Genomic DNA, 21,025 nt, shown 5'->3' with positions numbered 1-21,025 from the left:
GCAGCACACAAACAGCAATAAAGTGAAAACACAACACAAGAAAAGTCCCAAAACAATATAGAAAAATAGAGTAAATTTTAATAAATTATTTGACACCGTAATGCCCAAAATCCAATCAGTAGAACCAGAGTTATGATTTTTTACGTTTTAGGTGAAATCTAGTGCCTAAAAGATCAAAGCACCAACCGGAGACGTCAGGTCGCGCAAGACTGGGTCTCGGTTTTAAGTCAAAGCCGACTGCGATGGAGTGCGGTTCCGATACAAAAAGTTGATTGGGCCCTGCCAGGGCTTACCTTCTTTTTCAGAAAAATATCTGAAGAAAAATGTCTTAGAAGGTAGAATTTCAGTGAGGCAAGACTGCAGGAGTGTCCAAGAAGGGAACTTCATTGTTGGATGGTCGTGGAGCGAAGCTGCGGTGAAGATGTGAACTTAGTCACTGAAATGGAAGTTGAACATTTCCAGCGGGATGAGGCAGAGAGCTATAGCCAAAGACAGTTCCACCAGGTCAGATCCCCCTTTAGCAAAGGACAGCTGAAAAGGATTCACTGCTGCGGAGAGGAACGTAGCGGGAGAAGTCGCAAAGTAAATCTGGACGGGGATGCACCTTGGACGTAAAGGTGAGCAAGTTGGTACCGGTCTCCTTCTGGTTCTTAGAACACTTTTTGGCCCAATTTTGTTATGTCCTCAGTTTTAGAAAATTGCCATCTGGACACCTTTAGCACACAATCAAGGGTCCAGGAGTGGATGCAGACCCCATGGGAGCTCAGTGCTTACTCAAGCTGGGTCCAAATGCAAATTCCAGATGGTGGGAGTTTATCTCCATTTGGCTCTGAACAAGAGCCCAGCAAACTAGCTCTTGAAGACACTTCTGGCAAAGCTGGGTGCAAGTGAAGTTGTAGGGCTGGCTTTTGATGGATCAAGGGAGGCTACATGCTGCAAAACAGTCCTTTTAGGTATAGCAGCAGTGTGGCAGAGAGCACGCCAGGTCAAAGCAGTAGGCAGTCCTCCAAGATTTCTTCAGCAGGTTCAGTAGTGAACTGAAGAGTGAATCTGAAGGGCCTATTATTATACCCTGGTCCTCTGCTCCTAGAAGGTGGAAGAAGCTCCTGGAAAGGTTCTTTGAAGTTCAAGGAATTTCCTGCCTGCCCTGGCTCCAAGCTGGCTGCAGTGTTAATACATAGGGTTGTTACGCCTATTGTGAAGAGACAGGACACAACCTATTCAGTTGTAATTGAGGCTGTGCTCAGCTCCACCCCCCATCCTGTCAGTGATGGCTTTTTGAGACACAGATACTCCCACTATTTTGTGACTGTCTGGGAGTAATTCACAAAGTCTAGCTGTCAGCTACACACAGTGATGTGACCCAGGACAGCCTACAGACACAAAGGTCTACAGGCAGGAAAATGTCAACCTTCTAAAAGTGGAATTTTCAAAATTGTAATGACAAATATGACTTTACCATAAAAGGGGGGTTATCATTACAATTCTATAGGTACCAAAAATGACATATCTACCTCCTCTCAATTATGAATTACAGTTTGTTAAATGTAATAAGGAATTCCCATTGTTATCCTATGGGAGGAGTTGACCTCCCAGTAGTGAAAAACAAATGTGGGAGTTTTTCACTTCCAGGTCATTTAAAATTTAAACATACATGTTCTACCTTTCAATTTCACAGCACCCTGCCCTATGGGTTACCTAGGGCTTACCTAAGGGTTGACTTGTATGTAATAAAGGGAAGCTTAAGGCTTGGGAAGGAGTATTAAATGCCAATTCGACATGGCAGTGTGAACCTGGATTCAAGCTGTAATAGCAGGCCAGGGGCATGTTTTAGAGGGCCACTTAAGCGGGTGGCACAATAAGTAAATCAGGCCTACTGTTAGAATTTAATTTACAGGCCCTGGGTCTACAATATACCACTCTACACGGGACTTGCAAGTAAATTAAATGTGCCAAACAGGTGTAAGTCAATTATACCATGCTTTGCAGAGAGAGCACAAGCTCTTTAGGCACTGGTTAGCAGTGGTAAAGTGCACAGAGTCCTAAGTCAACAGAAATAAATTCAGAAAAGAGTGGGAGGAGGAAGGCAAAAGGTTTGGGGGTGACCCTGCAGAAAGGGCCATTACCAACACTCACTTTCTCTTGAAAGTGAGTCCCTCCAATCCTAATAATATTAATAATATTAATGTGATTTCTAAAGCGCATAGCTACCTCATGCGAGATATCCCAGCACCAGGTACAGTTATCCGCAGGCCTAGCTGCAGTTATTAAACCCCCATAGATCCTGAGCTAAAATAACAAGTGTTAAGTTTTTACTTAAAAAGATCTTCCGACTAGGCCTGCTGAGCCATCAGGGCCAGGGCATTCCAAAATGTTGGCACCAAATAGCTGAAAAACACTGCATCCTGTGTGCACTTTCTTTGCCATGTCTGGTGGATCAGTGGACTAATGCCTCCACTGCAGGGGCCTGTGTTCGACCGCATGGTCACAGCTTCAAATCCTGGAGGGCCTTTCATCCATCAGAGGTCAATAAAATGAGTACCATTGAGTTGGGTAACAAGAAACATCTGATATTCAGCGCCAAGATACCTACGGGTGAATTTGCACTTTGCAAATACACATGTTATGTTATCCTGGAAACAATTGCAAACATTTGACCTGTTGATCTTAAATTCCTTGTTAGGACATATTGCCTAACCACAGATTAAAGGTAACATGGACCTTTGTTAGCAAGTCCCTTGTAACAGTAACACAGGGCTTTGAAAGCGGATCTCTGAAGCCAATGCATCTTTTCAAGTGCGGCCTGATCAACGCATGGCTTGGCAAATTCATCAGGGCCTGAACTGAACTGCTGTTTTTTTGATGACTCTGGCAAAAGGTACAGGAAGTTTCTTAGCATCTTAAGGAGTCCAAAATATTTTCACGCCAGTGATGTGACTGTCATAAGACGAATTTTCATTAACCAAGAATCTTAACCTTGGGTTTGGCAACAGGCACTGGGCACAACTCCTTAAGCCACCATGCAGTTGACCAGATGTTTTACTAAGTACCCAAGGCAAAAACCTTTATCTTCCCAGCATTGAACCTGGGAAGACAGGTCCATCCACCTAGAAACCTCTGCAAGGTAGAGGCATAAGGCAGAGGCCATGGGGATGTATTCTGTGACTGCATGATGATTAGCTGCATATCATCCTCATTTTAAATGATGGCAAATCAATAGCGTTCAATAATCTCCGCAAGCGATCGCATGTGCATATTAAAGAAAGTAGGACTCTAGGAGGAGCCCTGCAGTAGTCCTTGTTTCAGAGGATTCACCTCTGACTGGTAGGGTTTTTGTGACACGTGAAAGATGTGCCCCAGCCAAAATGAGGTGATCCAGCTCAGCGTTTATGGTTCACCCCACAGTTCCAGAGTCTCTCAATCAGGATGTTATGGGACACAGTGTCGAAAACGGCACTGAGATCCAACAATAGCAGCGCTGCAGAGTTTCCCATGCCCAAAATTTGATGGATAGACTCTGTTGCCAGCAACAAGGCTGACTCCGTGCAGTATGAGGGCCAAAAACCAGATTGAGTCCTGTGTAGTAGATCACGCCTCTCTACAAAGCTCCAAATGTAGATCACGCATCTCTACAAAGCTCGAAAGCTGCTTACTTACACACGTCTCCGTAATGAGGATAGTGATAGCAGAAAAAAAGGGTGATAGTTTTCCAGCTTAGAGGGGTCCAACGGAGGTCTTTTCAACAGCAGAACTGCCACAGCATGCTTCCATCGCCCAGGTATCAGACCAGAGGTCAGGGAGCTGTTAATCAGTTCACCTAAAAGTGGGTGGACCACCTCCACACCTCTTTCCAGCAGATCATAAAACAATAACACACATACATAACAACATAACACCATTCATGCCACCATTTTGGAGCTGAAATAAGTGAGATTGTGAAAACAAATTGGGGAATTTTTTTCCCCCATTGACTTACATAAAGGAGGAGTAGAGAGCTAAAATACAGCCCTTTAGGGGTTTAAATTTCAGGAAGCTGCTGTCTGACTCTGGTATGTTGGCATGCATGTAACAAAATTAAAGCGTAGCCCACAATATAACAAAACACTCAAAATAGAACACAATAATCACAGTACAGCACTACATTAAATTGTAATAATGCAGGACAAAAGAAATAAGCCAGAAAATTAACAGAATACATCACTACCCCAACAGAATGATTCCCAACAAAAATGCTCAGTCTCTTTTTTGTCACTTATTACTGACTGCAGAAATCTTATCTAATAACAGGATGGTAAAAGGTCCAAGCACAACCTTATCTTACCACCAAGAACATCAAAAAGCACCTTGTGAACCGGCCCCTAGAGTTCTATTGAAATACCCTGTATGTTGTTGTTTTTCAGTATTACTTTTGTTCCATCTGAAACTTTCTTAAGAATAAAATCAAAAATATGGAAGCATGTGAAAATACAAACTGACATAGAAGAAGGCAAAAAATACAGGGAGCCAAATATAGAGCATACAAAATATCTATTTAAAAAAAATTCAAAATGCACATAATCCACACTATCAAACATGGACCAAACAATATGCCACCAATAAAGTACAAGTAATAGTTAAACACAAATGATCAAGTTTGGCATGATTAGGGAACTTGCCATTTTTGTAGGTTGATATTTTTTCTTGGTCTACATTTTGGTGTATTTATTTGCGTAAATCGTGTATTCAAGTCTATATTTTCATGTGCGACCAAAGATATTGGAGTGAAGAGAAGGCAAATTGTGGAAAAGGATGGACACATTTCCTTGTACAAGGAGGGAGTAGATGGCATTTCAGGCAGAGACCGAACCATTCAAGCAGCTTACACTGAATTGTAATGATAACTGTGCTTAAAGTACCACAGTTACTCATTACAACTCATTAGAATGAAGGTCTATGAAGAATGATTCTTCATAGGCATCTATATTGAATTCCAAAATGTGTTCGAGTGCAGTGGCATTGTTACCCAATGCTCGCTAACCAATGCGCTAATCCATTCAGTGGATGCCGAAAGTATCAGAGCTTAATTTCTCACCCAGAAATCTCAGCTCGCCCTGCATATGCAATGCAGGTTATGAATAGCAAAACCTTTGCAAATCCTCCTTAAGGTTAATGCATAAAATCAGACATGATCTTGGTAAGTTCTAGTTCCTCAAATTGCATGGTCATGATCACTCAGGAGTTCCTTAATTCTGGCATGGTGAGTTTGTCTCTCATGTTGTCAATGACAACTACGCTCTACGGCATCTTTAGGTCGCATAAGTGACTTACAAAATATAATATAACAAACTAAATAAATGAACATATGTGTGGATCATTTCCAGTGATGCCCCAAATTCTTGGTCCAGGTGGCCCCCATTGCCACTCTGAGAAGAACAGAAAGTGATGAATGTGAAGCTTGAACTGATGACAGATGCTGAGAATTACTCTGGACCTCTTTCCATCATTTTCACTCAGTAAAACATGACAGCCGTAGACCAACCTTATGTATTCACTATTGACCCTACCTCAAAAAGGACAATCCTAACGAAACTGCTAGAACTAATGTAGTTGGTCCAATTGGCCCGGGGCCGGAGCCAACCAGGCAGGTTTCAGGCTTGCTGGACCTCCTCAGTGTGTTTAACTTGAGCCTTGTGGTCACTCAAGGCTTCACTAGAAATAGGTGGGTACAGACTGAAGTTTAACTCTATGTAAAAATCACCAGGAGGCAATTGTTGGAATTTTAAGAAGGAATATTAAATAAAACTAAATACAGAGATTTAAGGTGTTCCTCCTTGGTACAGCTGAGAAGAGAGTATTCAATGTGTGAATTATGCAGTGGTACTTATGCTGAGCACTGTGCTGGCCCGCCACCAGTTTGTGCCCGTGATTCAATACTCAAATCTTGCTCCAACCATCTTCTAGAAAACTAATGGCATGCTTTTGTTGTCTTTGTTTCAATTTTAGCTGGGGTTGCCCAAAACACCCGTATGCAAAATTTAACGAGACAACCGAAGAAATAAATTGGTGAGTAGAAATGAACTCTTAGTGTTGTGTTGTGTTGTGTTAGAGTATGTTTGTAGAGTGGTAACTCGCTACCAAAGGGTGCTCCTGCTGCAAGCATTGTGTGTCTTTCTGGAACCACTGCTTTAGTGTTTTGGTTGATGTAATTTCCTCTCGGGGTCAGCTCTTTCCTGGATCCTCCTCTTGAAGGGGCAGCTGAAGAGATGGAAGAAACTTGTTTTGTCCATAGCACTCCCCAAGCCCCAACAGTATGCAATAGATGTCTAAGGCAAAACCCAGAGATAGAAAACATTCAAGGCTCAGTGTCATGGTCGTCCGCTTAAATGTGTACCACATGGATTGGTCTTTCCAGGCCACTGTTTGAGCCCTTCTAGAGACTCTCAGACATTTCTAACACAACTCCAACAGAAGTGGTCAGGACGATCCTGGTCATGGATCATCATGGTGCTAACGCAGTAGATGTATGGCTGGAGGATGGAGAAGGCCTGTCAGCTCTCACTTAGATATGTACATCTTAATCAGTATCAGCCTTCCAGTCTACACCATGTGAAAAGTGCGAGAAGTGTCTCCAGACATTTTTCACCAAGACCCACAAATTATACAATACCCGATATTTATCCACAATAAATTCGTTCAGTGTCAAATTTTGCGAGCTGGCACAGACTCACCAAACCACAAGAGGTCCAATATACTAAATGTTTTGCGACCTGTCTGATTTAGCTATGCGATGTGTGTACTGATAAGTTGTATCTCAAAATCTCCAGTCGCACCCGGTCGCAGAGTAACCTGCTGATGAATATTAATAAGGCAGGTCTCTTTTAGTGACCCCCTGCGATTGGATGCAAACACAGGCCTGTATGGTATAGCCAACTACCCTTTCTGTGTTTGTCTTCCATAACAGAAAACTTTTTAAAGCAGCAGCATATGTTCCTTCAAGAAACTTGTGCTGTTTTATAAAAAAATGAATGACTCATATTTGGGGAAACATTTGGGGAAAAGTCAGTGGTTTGGGATGGGGAGGGAGTGATATTGCTCCCCTCTCGAGGCTGCCAACACAATTCACAAAATGGTAAGTATCTCAAAGTGACATCCTCTCCTTTGCAAACCAGTCACCAGCCCCTTTGAGGTGTTGGTAACTTATCAATGGTTTACACTACAATGTACATACCATTGCACTCTAAATGGTGGGTTGGGCTCAGATTTTTGATGGGTTGGGAAAGTCCATGTAATAGATAAAGATGCCTTTAAATTCTCTTATCACATTTGCCGGTGATTCATAAACAAAGGTCAAATGTCAAGCTGTCTCCTGAAAAATTGCTGCTTATTCCTTTAACATGAGATTGGTGTTACTTTTTTCTTTCTCAGGCTGCAAAGTGTGAGAAGTTTTTTTAAGTTAATTGTGTAAACATCTTGCTCTGAGTACAGGGACTGTGAAAGGAAAGGCAGTCGTTTTTTTGCAACACTCTAGAAAATGTAAATACCTGTAAATTAACTGTTTGCATTCAACAGTTAGGAAAGCAAATTAAGCAAGTTTTTTTGTAATTCTGAAGTGTGCTGGAAACCGATTTTTAATGTGACTGAAATAAATCAAGACCCTTTACTTGGTGATGCACAAATGATATATATTCACAGAAACCCGATTTCTACACATTATCATGTGTGTGCTATATAGTCAGTAAAACCGCACTTCTGTGCACATTTTGTGGGAATCTCAATGAAAAATGTGCTGTCTGCAGATGATAATGTGCTGCCAAAAGATGTTTTAGTTGCATTTAAAAATCACCAGACCTCATGTCCATTAAAAGTAGGTGGGATGCGAAAGTTTGTCATTCTAAAAATTGGGTCACGGTTCTAAAATGCTTGCAAAGCACTAGCTTAGTGCATAGGAAAGAGCTCCTTTGTGGTTGCAAACCCGGTGAATTTGTGAATGTCAGGATTTAGGACTACAAATGGGATTTGTATATTCAAGATAAAATATTTCAATTTAGGAGTATACTTTCAACCCACAGTGTGCAAATATTTTGCCCGGCATGCAAAATTGAAAAAAAGCTTGAGCATGTCAAGCTAAAGAGGTGCTTCTAAGATTAAATGATTTGGAGTGAGACTGTTGATGCTATTTTTGAAAATCTGATAAGATATAAATTAAATCGCCTGTGGACCATTAGAGTGGTAGTAGCCTAAAAAAATGTATGAATTAATGCGCCCTAATTAAGTAAGTTAAAAATAAATCAAGCAGCATAATTGTGAGGAAAGGTCCTTTTTTCAGGATCAGCCCCAGGTTTTGCTAGATTTAGTGCTGGTTTACTGACTCAGAATACGGGGGTTCAAACGTCCAGAGCCAGGTGTATGTGCCCTGACCCCCTATAGGATAGGTATGATTGGCTAATACCTGATCGGCATATTTAACATACTTATTACTCCCTAGTATATTGAAATTTGTGTACCCAGATCCTTTAAGTTAAATGTCACTAGTGGACTCACCACTTACTTTGCCATGACTAAAGTGGCATGTGAAAACATTGACTCTCGGCCTGCCACTGCAGATTAGCTGTACAGCTTTTAAACTACAAATTTGACCTGGCAAAATTCACCTTTTGCCAGGCCAAAATCTTCGTTTTTAATACTGATAAGACACCCCTAAGGTGGGCACTAAATACCCATGGGGCAGGGTGCATGGTATTTAAAAAATTACTATGTGTTCTTAACATGTCATGAATCCTGACAATGAAAAATCTCTAAAGTCATTTCTTACTGTGGCAAGGTCGGCTCTCCCACCTAAAAACACTGGGTTACATCATAATACCTTACAATGTAGAACTTAATTTTCGGAACAGCTAGACCCATGATTCAAGGACTCAAATTAATAGCTCTAATCTTATGCTAACGTCAGACTTTAAATTACTATTTAGAAAATGCCACTTTTAGAAAGTTCAAAACAGGGCACTTGTCTCGCGCCCCTCACTGTCGCACTGTGAAAAGTAGGACTTATCCCCCAAAATAACCGATTAATCCCGGTACCCTTCAAATAAACCATTGATAGCTTTAATTGATGTAATTCCTTATTTCTTAACTTGTCCTTATTCAATTCATCACTACGGAGACAGTAAGATTCTATCTGCGTATTTCATTAAACTTTTCATTCACCAGCTCTATGCCTGTTTGGGCTTTGTACAATGGCTCGTTTTTTACAGATGCATCAGTTATGGATTAAACAGTATTTTCAGACCCAATGCATTTCGAGCTACCAAGGCTCTTCGTCCAACTCCGAACTCTGTTTGCATTAATCAGCTAAAATTGGTAATGACATTTTCAGTGATGATGACTGAACTCCACTCCATAGTTCGACTGTCTCCGAGGTGGTAAACTCTTTTATCGTATACCAGTTCCTAAAACCTTTGGTCCATCAATAGGGTGCAGACTCGTTGAGACGATGAAATGCAAATGCGAAACAAACTCGTATGAGAGTGCACTGCCTCCCTTAAAGTGAAACAGTTCTTGAAAATCTCCAATTGTGGGTGCGTGTGAACACTTAACCGTGGATCGCCTCTTACCACAGCCATTGTAACAATATTCAAAACAGGGCACTTGTCTCGCGTTCCTCGCTGTCGCACTGCGAAAAGTGGGATTTATCCCCCAAGATAACCAATTCATCCTGGAACTGATGTACTATAAAAAAGTTTATCACCTCGGAGAAGGTCAAACTTTGGAGTGGAGTTCAGTCATCATCACTAAACATTTCATGAACTATTTTAGCTGATTAATGCAAACAGAGTTCGGAGTTTGTTTTACTCATTTATGTTTGGTGTCTGTGAACATGCTCTCGTTTTCACTTTATGCTATTTTATTTCATGGTTAAGTTGCCGCATAGTTTCTTTTGTTATTTTTACAGTGTAATCTGTACTTTGGGAGTAGTTTATTACGTGATTAGGGGCTGGTGGGATTCACAAATTAGTGCTATTTGGTTACCTAGGGTGGGTTGTTTTGGTGCATCATGGGAGTTGGAGTCTTGAGTGAGAGGGAGTGGGAATTAGGAGTAGAGTATTGGCAGGAATTTGTTATGGGTTTTGAGTATTTAAAGCCTAAAGGGAGGACACAGTTGAAGGTATGGGCGGATTTTCAGGAAAGTGAACGTTGATGGAAGACAGCACGAGGGGCCGTTGGCGGCGTTCATGAGGTATTGGGTTTAAGAAGCAAGGGAGGTTGTGAGTGCATGAGGGAGGGTGAAAGTTCATGTAAAGAGGGGTGAAATCACGGGAGGTTTTTGTAATGGGGATATTGTTCAACGGGATAATTAGTTTGGATGGTATGGGTGGTAAGTAGTCATGGTTGTCCGTGTTCAGCAGGGTGATAATTGGGGCACGAGAATTATTATAGGAGTTTGTTTTGAGTCACGGGAAGGACACAGGAGGGTCACAGGTTGAGATACTCATATTCACATTATTGTTATTGTTTTTCACACTAATGTTTCGTTATTTTGCTTTTATGGATTGGTCAGCTGAGTTGTTGTTTCCATTTTGTAATAGAAACCCCTGATGAAGAGCCTTGGTAGCTCGAAATGCATTGGGTCTGAGCATACTGTGTTTACTCCATAACTGATGCATCTGTAAAAAATGAGCCGTTGTACAAAGGCATACAGCTGGTGAATGAAAAGTTTAATAAAATATGCAGATGGAATCTTACTGTCTCCGTAGTGATAAATTGAATAAGGACAAGTTAAGAAATAAGGTATTGCATCAATTAAAGGTATCAATGGTTTATTTGAAGAGTACCGGGATGAATTGGTTATTTTCTGGAATAAATCCCACCTTTCGCAGTGCGACAGCGAGGAGCGCGAGATTAGTGCCCTGTTTTGAAAATTGTTACAATGGCTGTGGTAAGAGGCGATGCACGGTTAACTGTTCGCATGCACCCACAATTGGAGATTTTCAAGAATTGTTTCACTTTAAGGGAAGGAGTGCACTCTCATACGAGTTTGTTTGACTTTTAGAAAGTTGGCATTTTTCTGCCTAAAGCTGCTATTAGCCCTTTCGGAGATAACACCAAACTGTTTCATGAAAGTCTGATGAGATGTGTGAATTGCTCTCAGGAAAGGGAACAAAAGTGCCTTGGCTGGGAGTAGGTGTGACCTCCACCTTACAGGATGGCCTAATTGAATGTGGCCACCAACTGTACAAAGAGGCTGACCCCTTGATAGGCAGGTGTAGCTTACAGCCAGGCCTGCCCCTACCGCTTCTTCAGCAGCCAGAATGGCAACAAGCCCAGTGGGGGGGGGGGGGCTGTCACAGAACTAATTGTGCAGGGGTAGTCCATCATTTCCCTAGACAGACCTAGGACATATGTTCAGGGCTGTGACCAAGGGAAAAAAAGATTCCACAATGTTGTATGTTGGCAAAGCAGGTCACTTTGGGATTGTTTAGGGCCAAACCCCCAGGAAGTTACATCAACGTGGGTAGCGTTGCCCCTGGGAACTTTTTCTCTATTGGTTAGGAAGTTGCCTTTACTCTCAAGTTAGTGCCAGGCATAAAAGTGGCACCCCTGGCCATCCACCTCAGAACATTGCTGGACTTGTAAAAGCAATAGTAGGACTGCAGATGCTGAACTAAAGGACTGGGACTCAGAAGAAGGACTGGGACTCAGAAGAAGGACTGGGACTCAGAAGAAGGACTGGGACTCAGAAGAAGCCCCAAGGGCTGGACCAGCTCACCCTTGAACCCAGGCTAGACTCCTGTAAAGCTACAGGAAAGCAGAAGCTGCATGAAGATTGCAGCAAAGAAAAGTCCAGCTGACCAACTCCACCTGGCTTTGCCCTGGGCCCTGCTGGTGTCTTCTAGGAGATTGAGTGCCAATTCACTAAGTGGTGCCCCAAAGGTACTGGACCCTTGCATAGTGTTATAGTGTACTGTCTCCACTTCAAGATTGCGAATCTGCTCACTTAGAAACCTTTCTGAATGTTTTCATCAAAGAACCTGCGGCTACCAGGGGACCCTTGCTGAACCGCAGTCGCTGTTGCCACATCGCCCATTGGATTCAACTTGCTAGTTTGCCCCGCTGAAAGCAGTTCTGCTTTAAGAAAAGCTTTTAAGTCTCAACATGGAGGATTTCACCAGGACCAATGCTGAGCACTATCCCGCCATCGTCGAGCCCTCCATTGAATCCAGCCAGCCACACTAATGAGAGAATACCCAAGAACAAGGGCTATGGGCCTGACATAGAGTTTAGTAGATTAGTTACTTTGTCACAAACATAGCAGATATCCTGTCTGCCTTTTTACTCCACCCGCATGTTTGGAGACAGGGGTATATGTTTTGACTGGACAGAAGTTGTGTGTTTCCACAGAAAAAGTGCTTACCCACCGCACAGCAGGGGCACACGCATGACATTGTAATTCTTCTACAGTTGCTTAGATAAACAGACATTTTATGGTGTTTTTCTCTGGCAGCAGCACAGATAGGAAGAGAGCAGTCATTAACCTGCATGGATGTTTAGTTCTGGCTTGACAGTCTAACTGCAACTTGTCCTTTTAACCTACACCAATATTATTTTACAGTTCTTTACTTACATGGAAATACATATCCAGTTCCCTGCTATTTACTAATAATGCTTCACATTACCATACAACATTCCTTTAAAGTCAGACCTATTGGCATTACCAATGCTTTTTATAAATTAGAGTGAGATTTTTATTGTCACGCATACAAGTGGGCATTGTGTACTTATGTGTATCACTATGCCTACGTATGTGTGGCATATTATGTAAAAGTAGAATGTGAGTGCATGCAAGTCTGTGAGAAGATATGAAAACATGGATGCACAGAAATACAAGTACTTTACTCCCTCAATGGCAAGAGTATTTCACTCGCCACATTTACAGATGACCGCCACTCCTGTGGACATCTCTTGTATTTCCAGGAGCCGCTGGCATGGCAGTTCCTAGAAATGCATTGTAAGTTTTTTTTTAATTATTATTTTTTTCAAAAAAAAATCTCAAAGCAGGATTTTCTTTTTGAAAAATAAAAAAACATAGACTCCCTTGCCATGGGAGCATTCTCTCATGGCGTGGGGGGCATTTAGAAGCTTTCACTGCCCCTTACTGCCACGTTTTTCATGGCAGTCACAGGTAGTAAAAACTGTCCATGTGTCTGCTCACTTTAAATAGGTAGGGCGGACACATGGCCAAACCTCCAATGGCCTTTACTCCGCCAGTCTGTCGGAGGTGTGTGTAGGCGGTAGAGACAGAGTAGCGTCCACCATTTACACACTGAAGGTCTGCGTGACTCTAAATGTGACGGGCAGATCTGCAGGTTGGCGGATATGGTACTCCGTTAACATAACTGGCACATAAATGGAGAACGAATGGAAAACGTAACAACCTACAAATACTTGGGCATAATACTGGACTCGAAGATCACCTTTAAACCTCAGCTGGACTCCATGCGAGGAAAGGGAACGGCAACCTCCCTTGCCCTAAAATCTTTAAAGACTAAACTCCCAGATTTGACCTTCTATCCACTTCTCCAAGTACTTCGTGCAAAACTGCAACCAACACTCACCTACGGGAGCGAACCCCTTCAAGGGAAAGACGCCACCCTTCTGGACATAATCATATCAAACTCTTATAGGCTCATCTTTAACCTGCCAAAACAAGTCTCCTCCGCACAAATACGACTGGAATTTGGCATCGCGAAACAAACCTTAGAAAGACGGTGTGCATATGTCACTGCCTGGCACAAGATACGCAATGCCAACAAAGATTCCCTAAATTATAACATCTGGGAAGAGACTCTTCAGCATCAAAAATCATCAGCGAGGAAGTATTTAATTGACTCTCTCGAAGTGCTGGGCCTATCTAATTTATGGGACATTCCAACAGACCACGTGACGTTTAAAAATCAGCCAAAAAGGTAGTTAGACTTATTTCTACAGCCGAAGACAAGGAGGCCCTGACAAAAAAAGCACACGGCTGGATAATCCTTAATGACTATGGTCCGACGCAACCACAGGCTTACCTCAACGTGGGCATGAATTTAAGAATGAAAGAGAAATTTCTAAAAATGCGTCTGGGCGTAATCCCTGTATATCCTCACTTACCGCCCTGGACAAGAAAAAATCTTCAACCACAATGCCGTCTGTGTAAAGCAGGAAAGGAAGACCTTGTCCATGCAGTGTGCATCTGCCCCAAATTGAAAGACCTGAGATGCAAACTCCTGCGAGACTCCTTCAAATCTCACGGAATACGGACATGTAGACAGGCAGTCAAACTTTGCTTCAATCCCAGCAAAACAAAACTAAACTGTCAGATCGTAAAATTTTTCGAACTGGCTGGGGTCAGATTCATGAGAGCTTGAGGACTGTCGATTTTAAATAATGCCACACTATAATCTGAATCAACTTGGCAAACTCATAGGACAGAGAGAACTTTTAAACATCTTTTGGTTAATTGTCCTTGCAATTTTTAATTGTCCTTTTAATGTTTTTATTCGCTTTGTAAAGATTTTAATTAATCATGTACAAATAAATACTTACATACTCCGTCAATGTTGCAACAGAGTACCCTCACTACCAACATATAAATCAGGCCCATAGCACTGTAGACTGCGGTGAAATCGTTGTAAATGGAAAAAGATTATGATGTTAATTTAGGTCACATTATTAATTACACAGAACTCTCACAGAAGGTTGTCAAAAATATTGTTTGCTGTTGCTCTTCATTTTCTTATTAATGAAATCCTTTAGATATCAAAAACTGCAGCAATATACATTTTTGCCCTGAAGCATATTTTTCAAAGCATGTTGAAAAAATAGTATAGGTTTTCAGATACTCTACTGAAGAGTGGATCCTAGTCCTGTTATCAAGAGCCTCGTCTCCCATCAGTGACACCCGCCACACACCCAAAGGTAGCCAGCCACCCAGTTTGGGGCCACTGGCGGAAGGCCTTCTCTTGCAGATTTAGTTAACTGCTCTTTGGTTCATTTTCCTGCTTTTTCTGGATCTCCCTCCCCTCCGTGCTGAGTCTTTATTCTTCACTGTAATAATATTGTTTTCAAGTTTCTGGTATATCTTTTTTACTGTGCATTGATCAGTAACCACAGTGGCTAGGGATAGATCGTATACATAAATACATGCCTTCCTTAGTACTCTCTCACTCTCAAATATTTCACTCCTACTGCTAGAATGCTAGTGAATGGGAGTTTGACTCCGCAGTAAAAATTACTTGGGGGACAAGGCAAGGTTGCCCAGTTTCACCTCTGTTGTTTTACCTATATATAGAACCCCGAGTACAATCAGCAGTAGTAGTAACAACAGTGGTGAGTGTAGGGCACAGAGGCCCTCACTCGGAGAGATCCATTAATTTATGATGGTTTCAGCAAAGGGAGTTACCTAGATCATTAAAAGTATGCGGCCCACAGGAAGAGCACGGACTAGTCTTGTTTCCCCTCGAGCTACTGGCTGTTTAAAACACCCAAAAGCTCTGGGAGAATTACTTGGTGAATCGTACCTACAATTACACAATCACCCAGTAATACTTCATTTATCATCGGAATCTTAGGGTTCCACTTAGAATACCAGGTAAATTAGCTGGCCTGGAATTATCAGGACCTCTGTTCATGTTACCTGGAAGGGTGCTGCCTTACCGGGTTTGGGTCCGAAACATGCGCAATGAGGGCCTTAATAGACTCCTTCTGGGATATATCATCAATTTTATTACTATGAGGGCTTGCCAGTGTGGATTTGTTTGGTCATTCTTTTAATCACTTAGTTTCATGCTGACATGTCTCCAGGGGCCACCCATAGTGCTACATGTTAATAGACCAGGCCTACTGCTCCTTCTCAATATTCGTTCATTCTATAGCATCCGCATCAGTGGGCATACATTCTATTCTGGCTTGTGGGGCTGGATGGTGAGGCTCGTCTCTACTTACAGAGGAGGAGAGGATTGTCATGGAGAGGCCTGTCTGAAAACTGAAACCTCTGCAAAAAAGTGGAAGGAGAGAATAAGTTTCAAAGCTGTATTTTGTCTTTTTCTATGCTTACTCTTGGGCCTGGAATGCATCACTGATGAACTGCCACTAAACTAACCCAGCTTTTAGAGTAAAGTGACATCATCAATATCCATTGATAGTTGCATTCAAACCACCAATGTCTTATCTGTCAACTCCTCTAATTTCAAGATGGTGGGAAGGTGATGATAATTGTTCCTCCGCGCCTTTTAATATCCTTTCCACTCTGTTTGAAAAGAATACAGTGTGCTAGCTCATCAGTCTCTTATCAATAACTTCTTGTAGATGTCATGGTAGTGGCAACACATGCTTAAAAGGGGGCTTTTGGCTCTACTACAGAGGTCTTCAAACTTTTGGATGCCGAGACCCCCCTGTCAACATTTTGAGGCGCAAGGACCCCCTCCTGACAAAAATGTCTAAACCTGTTGACTAAATTGCGTGGGATGAAAATGTAAATGAGGTTATGTGATGCCGCGTATTTTGGGATAGCATTGCTTCATTATTTTGATATTTGTTACACACGTAACGCTGAGGAAAGATTTCACCCAATCAGTACCCATTTATAACCAAAATACAGCAATTATCATCAGAAAGATTTCAAGTCAACCTTTGTGAAGGTACTTCCACTCTGCAGCAATACGTGCTGCCACATTAGAAGCTCACCTGGCCCTGACCGGAAGAAGCAGGGGTCCCTTAAAACCCTGGCGGTTTTGTGTAGAGTTAAGCCGTTTACCCATGCAGCTTTCCTCTCACCCCCTCCCTTCCATCCCTCTCTCCTCTCCTAACCCCGGATCCCTCTCTCACTTTGCAGGTCATTTTCTTTCACCCCTTTTTACAACTTCTGAACTCTCCCCATTCAACCTCTCACTTCACCTTTAATCACCTCTTGCCATTCTGTCCTTTCACTGCCCTCATCTCTAACAGTCTCTCACATTTATCTCATGGCCTCTCTGACCCTGTCACCTCCCGTGCCCCTCAGCACTTCTCATTCACCTCGTCTCTTCATTCAAATTTTTGTCTATTTGTATCTTACACCTCTCCAGTCCCCCCATTCCTCTTTCACATCTCCCCTTTGTTCTAACAGAAGCCCTCACCTTTGGATCACACTCACTTCTTGCGTGTCCACACTTCTCTTCGGCAATTCACATTTCTCCTCATCCCTGACCTCTTCAATCAAATTCTCTCACTCCCTTGCTGTCCTCTCTCATTTTGGGTGCGGATGCAAGTTCAGAATGGGATGAATGAATGTATGATTACTGATGGGCTTGTTTGAGTGAGTTGCATATTGAGTAGTGAGGTGGACAGGTGAGTGAAGTGTCATATGAGTGCAGGATGAGTAGTGTACTCGTGTGACTGCAGGTTGAGGTATAGTGTGAGCAGGACAAGTGCATTTTGAGTGCAGAGTGATCACTGCGAGTGCAAGGTGAGCGGGTGAATGGTGCAAGTGCATGGTGATCACTGTGAGTGCATTGTGATCACTGTGAGTGCAAGGTGAGCGTGACAATAAAGGGCGAGAATGAGGAATGAGTTGTCTGAATGCAGGGGGCATTCCCAGACCCATGAAGTAACTCAGCATGTTATTGACGGGGCGTAGACTTTAAGATCCAAGTTAAACTATTGCGGCATTAATCGGGGATCGAGGGTGAAGGAAATAAATAATGTGCTGATCCTGCAACAAACTTCCAGTCCTATGGTTAGGGTTACCAGCAGACTATTTTGATGGCCCAGTCGGTACAAAAAAAAGCAGTCACCTAAAGCGGTATTTTCAGCGCTTATCTGTGCATACTTCCCAGGGCCGGCTTTAGTGCTGGTGGTGCCCTGTGCGACAATGTTTGTTGGTGCCCCCCCAATGACCACCCCCACCACGGATTCTTTCACTAGCACCCTTTAACAGTGACCAAGTCTCCATAACCCCACACTCTCAGATGCATTGAATTAGTTATATAGTGCCACTCATACCAGTGTAGGGTGTCCGAGCACTTTGCATCACACACACATTACACAGAGACAATCAATCATAAGTGTGTAAATCAGTGTATAGGAAATGTTACATAAGCCAAAGGACTAAAAGTATAGGAGTCACATGTCATCCATACTGGTAGGCAGTATAGTTCAAGAGTGCTTGGTGTGGAGAAGCACAAACTCAGAGTCGGAAAAGAAACAGCATAGTTGGGAGTTTCCTTTAATAATAAGAATTGATTTCTAGCCAAATTAACCCTTTTTGCAACATTAATCAATGTTCTAATAATGTATACTTTGCGGTGTGTATGCAGTTCTAGGATGAAAGTTAATAGCTCACTATTCTATATTAGGACTTTAAGTTATAAATTGCAAGTAACAAAAGGATGTCTCTTTTGAAAGCAGTAAACTGCTGATCTGTTTACATCATAGGCACTCTACTTGGTACTCGTTCTTTGCAGCAGGCATATTAACCCTCTGCACTAACTTCACCTAAGTCAAAACCTCAACTATACAAAATTCTGATCTCTCTCCAGGAAGATCACGAGTTATCTTGACATTTATGTGAGGCCTGGTAATTGCTGGGGAAAGAAACGCTGCAGCAGGTGCTTCAAAAGCACAATAAACTTTCACACAAGGCGCCCCCAGGAAGCCAACTTTGTATTCCTTTCCATTAAATGCATTCTCACACTACGGCAGTGAATGTAAAATCCAAATGTAAGGAATAGGCACAGTGGGGACCCAGGGGGTACTGGAACCAGCAAAAAAACCTAAGCCTCTGTAACCAGTTTACAAAGGCATGTTAAAATGCAAATGGTCTTTAAAGACCTGTGAAAAAAACACGGGGTGCCGGAGATAGGAATCCAGACACTGCCCAGCTGAGCCCCCAGCAGCTCAAGTTTCACTGCAGCAGCCCGGGCTGAGACACAGGACAGGACGGGGGAAGTGTGGGGGGGGGGGCTGAAGCCCTTGGGCCTGGGCAGAAGTGTGACTGGGAAGGCGCGACCCCCTTTGCATCACTCCACGGCCCCCCTGGGGGTCGCGCCCCACAGTTTGAAGACCCCTGCTCTACTAGGATCCAGGGATCCACGCGCGCTCAGATTGTGCAGGCTGCTTTCACTTGGAGTAGAGACCAGTAGAAAGATTACTTGTGCTGGGATCAGGTTGATTATCACAGTGAAAATGAGTGTCTAGAGGCACCTAAAACAAGAAGAATCTCCATTTCTTTGCAAGGTATATTCAAGGAGAAGAACACACCATCTGTCTCATCCAACTTGTTTCTTCATTCAAATTTTAATATGCGTTTTGTAAAGTTCTTTAGTACTTATACACACCTTGGAGAAGAGTCAGAAATATGAAAACATCACGTAATGCATAATCGACAGTGTGAACAGATTTCAAGAGACAATGGCAAGTAGCCCCCACATTGGCCACACATTACTTGATATAGGGTCTTACAAGAAATGACGCATCGCTAACCCAAGGCCCACCCCTCCAGCACTGAGAGGAGAGTAGGGGGTGAACTGGGAGCTGGCATGGACTTTTGGGCTTTGGGGCTCCTGTGTGGGCTAATCAATGTACATGTGCCCCACAAGGACAAGGACACTCACTTGTGACCCAGGAGCACCCAAGCAGGTGTGCCAAGCAAGAAAAAAAGGAAACAACCCTAGGCTGCATTAAAGGTTTTCTCTGAAAAGTGAATACTCGAGCTAAAGGCGTAAGACCCAGTGGGGTCTGAAAATAGGTATATTTACTTAGTGCTGCTCCCAGAGAGACAGGGAGCAATGTTTTAAAACAAAAAGTGTTTTGGTGCGCTAGGAGGTTGCCAGTAGCAGCAAACTCCCCCACAAGTGCTCCCACATGCCCCAAAACACTCAAAGTATTCTGGGGTATTGCATTACTGGCCATGCGAGATGCATTTGTCTGGGTCAAGTGTTCCTGTGGCTGATCTTTTAGCATATTGTGGGCCTGTATGGGGCCCATTGAGTTCTGGGTCCTCTTACAGCAGTAACAATTTGTAAGTTTCTTTGAAGTGTTCACTGCTTTAAAATGTTTTCTTTTTACCTCCATAGCTGCAGTGGCTTCCCAGGTGCAGAGCCCTTTTTTAAAGTTTTGCTGCACTTTGCGCAAAAACATTGAAAACTTTTTTCATAAACGGTATGTAGGCTAAATTTGTTAGATACATATGCTACATATGTTGGAGATTCTGAAGACATCGAGCGTTTGCGGATGCACGCTGATGAAACTGAGAAAACGGCCAAAATATATAAAAAAGTTTGAAGTTTTTGGGGAAAATGGGTGAAAACTGCTGTAAAGAATGCTTTACTAAGATCAGGCTCTTAGCAGTATTTTTCTTAATATTTGTGGTTCCTACATACTTGCAGTTTGTGAAGGAAACAGGTGTGAAACCCAAGAGTGTACTTGGAAAATTATACATTTCTGAAAAGTAGTCAACATTCAGTATTGAGCAAGGAGTTTTTTGTGCTGATCACTCATAGTTTTCCCAAATAAGCGAATCAGTGAATAACATTTTTTTAACAAATAATTAGAAAGAAATATGAACAGGCAACAGCATTTTCATCTGTAATTAGTTGCCCAATGGCTGATTTATAAAAAATAATATATACTTATATCCATCTGGTCCTTCTGGTCACAGGGATACGTAGAGCCTTACTTAGAGTGTAGAGTTTGTATTGTACTCGGTAGGGCAACAGAGTAAAATATTCCATTGCCCTGAATAAGTACCCTTTCTACAGATTTAGAGCTGATCGCCCGCATAGGGGTATATCTAGACATTGACAGGAACAGCCATAACACCGGTTCCTGTCAATGAGTTAAGCGTTTGATGGGTGTCTCCTTCAAAAATGATGGATGCCCGTCAAACCTTTAGATATTTTTTTGCTTCTTGTTAAAAAAAAATCCCAAGGTGAGATTTTGTTTTTGAAAAGTTAACTCTAATGACCCCCACACCATGAGAGTCTTCTCTTATGTGTTCATGTCATTTAAACATTGTACTGCCCCTTACCAC

At 42.4% G+C, this 21,025-nt stretch overlaps 1 protein-coding gene across 4 annotated transcripts in view; it reads left to right on the top strand.

Annotated features, from left to right (window-relative positions):
• Positions 1-21,025, top strand: part of KCNT1 (potassium sodium-activated channel subfamily T member 1) — a 1,722,207-nt gene that overhangs the window by 1,077,779 nt on the left and 623,403 nt on the right. For all 4 annotated transcript variants that reach the window (XM_085613491.1, XM_085613497.1, XM_085613504.1 and 1 more), the window contains exon 5: positions 5,983-6,042. In XM_085613491.1, coding sequence (XP_085469617.1) covers positions 5,983-6,042 — 60 coding nt within the window. The remainder of the gene's footprint in view (positions 1-5,982; positions 6,043-21,025) is intronic.

The sequence above is a fragment of the Triturus cristatus genome, chromosome 1_2, assembly GCF_964204655.1.
Source record: "Triturus cristatus chromosome 1_2, aTriCri1.1, whole genome shotgun sequence".
NCBI lineage: Eukaryota > Metazoa > Chordata > Amphibia > Caudata > Salamandridae > Triturus > Triturus cristatus.
This window is presented reverse-complemented; position numbering and strand designations above follow the sequence as displayed.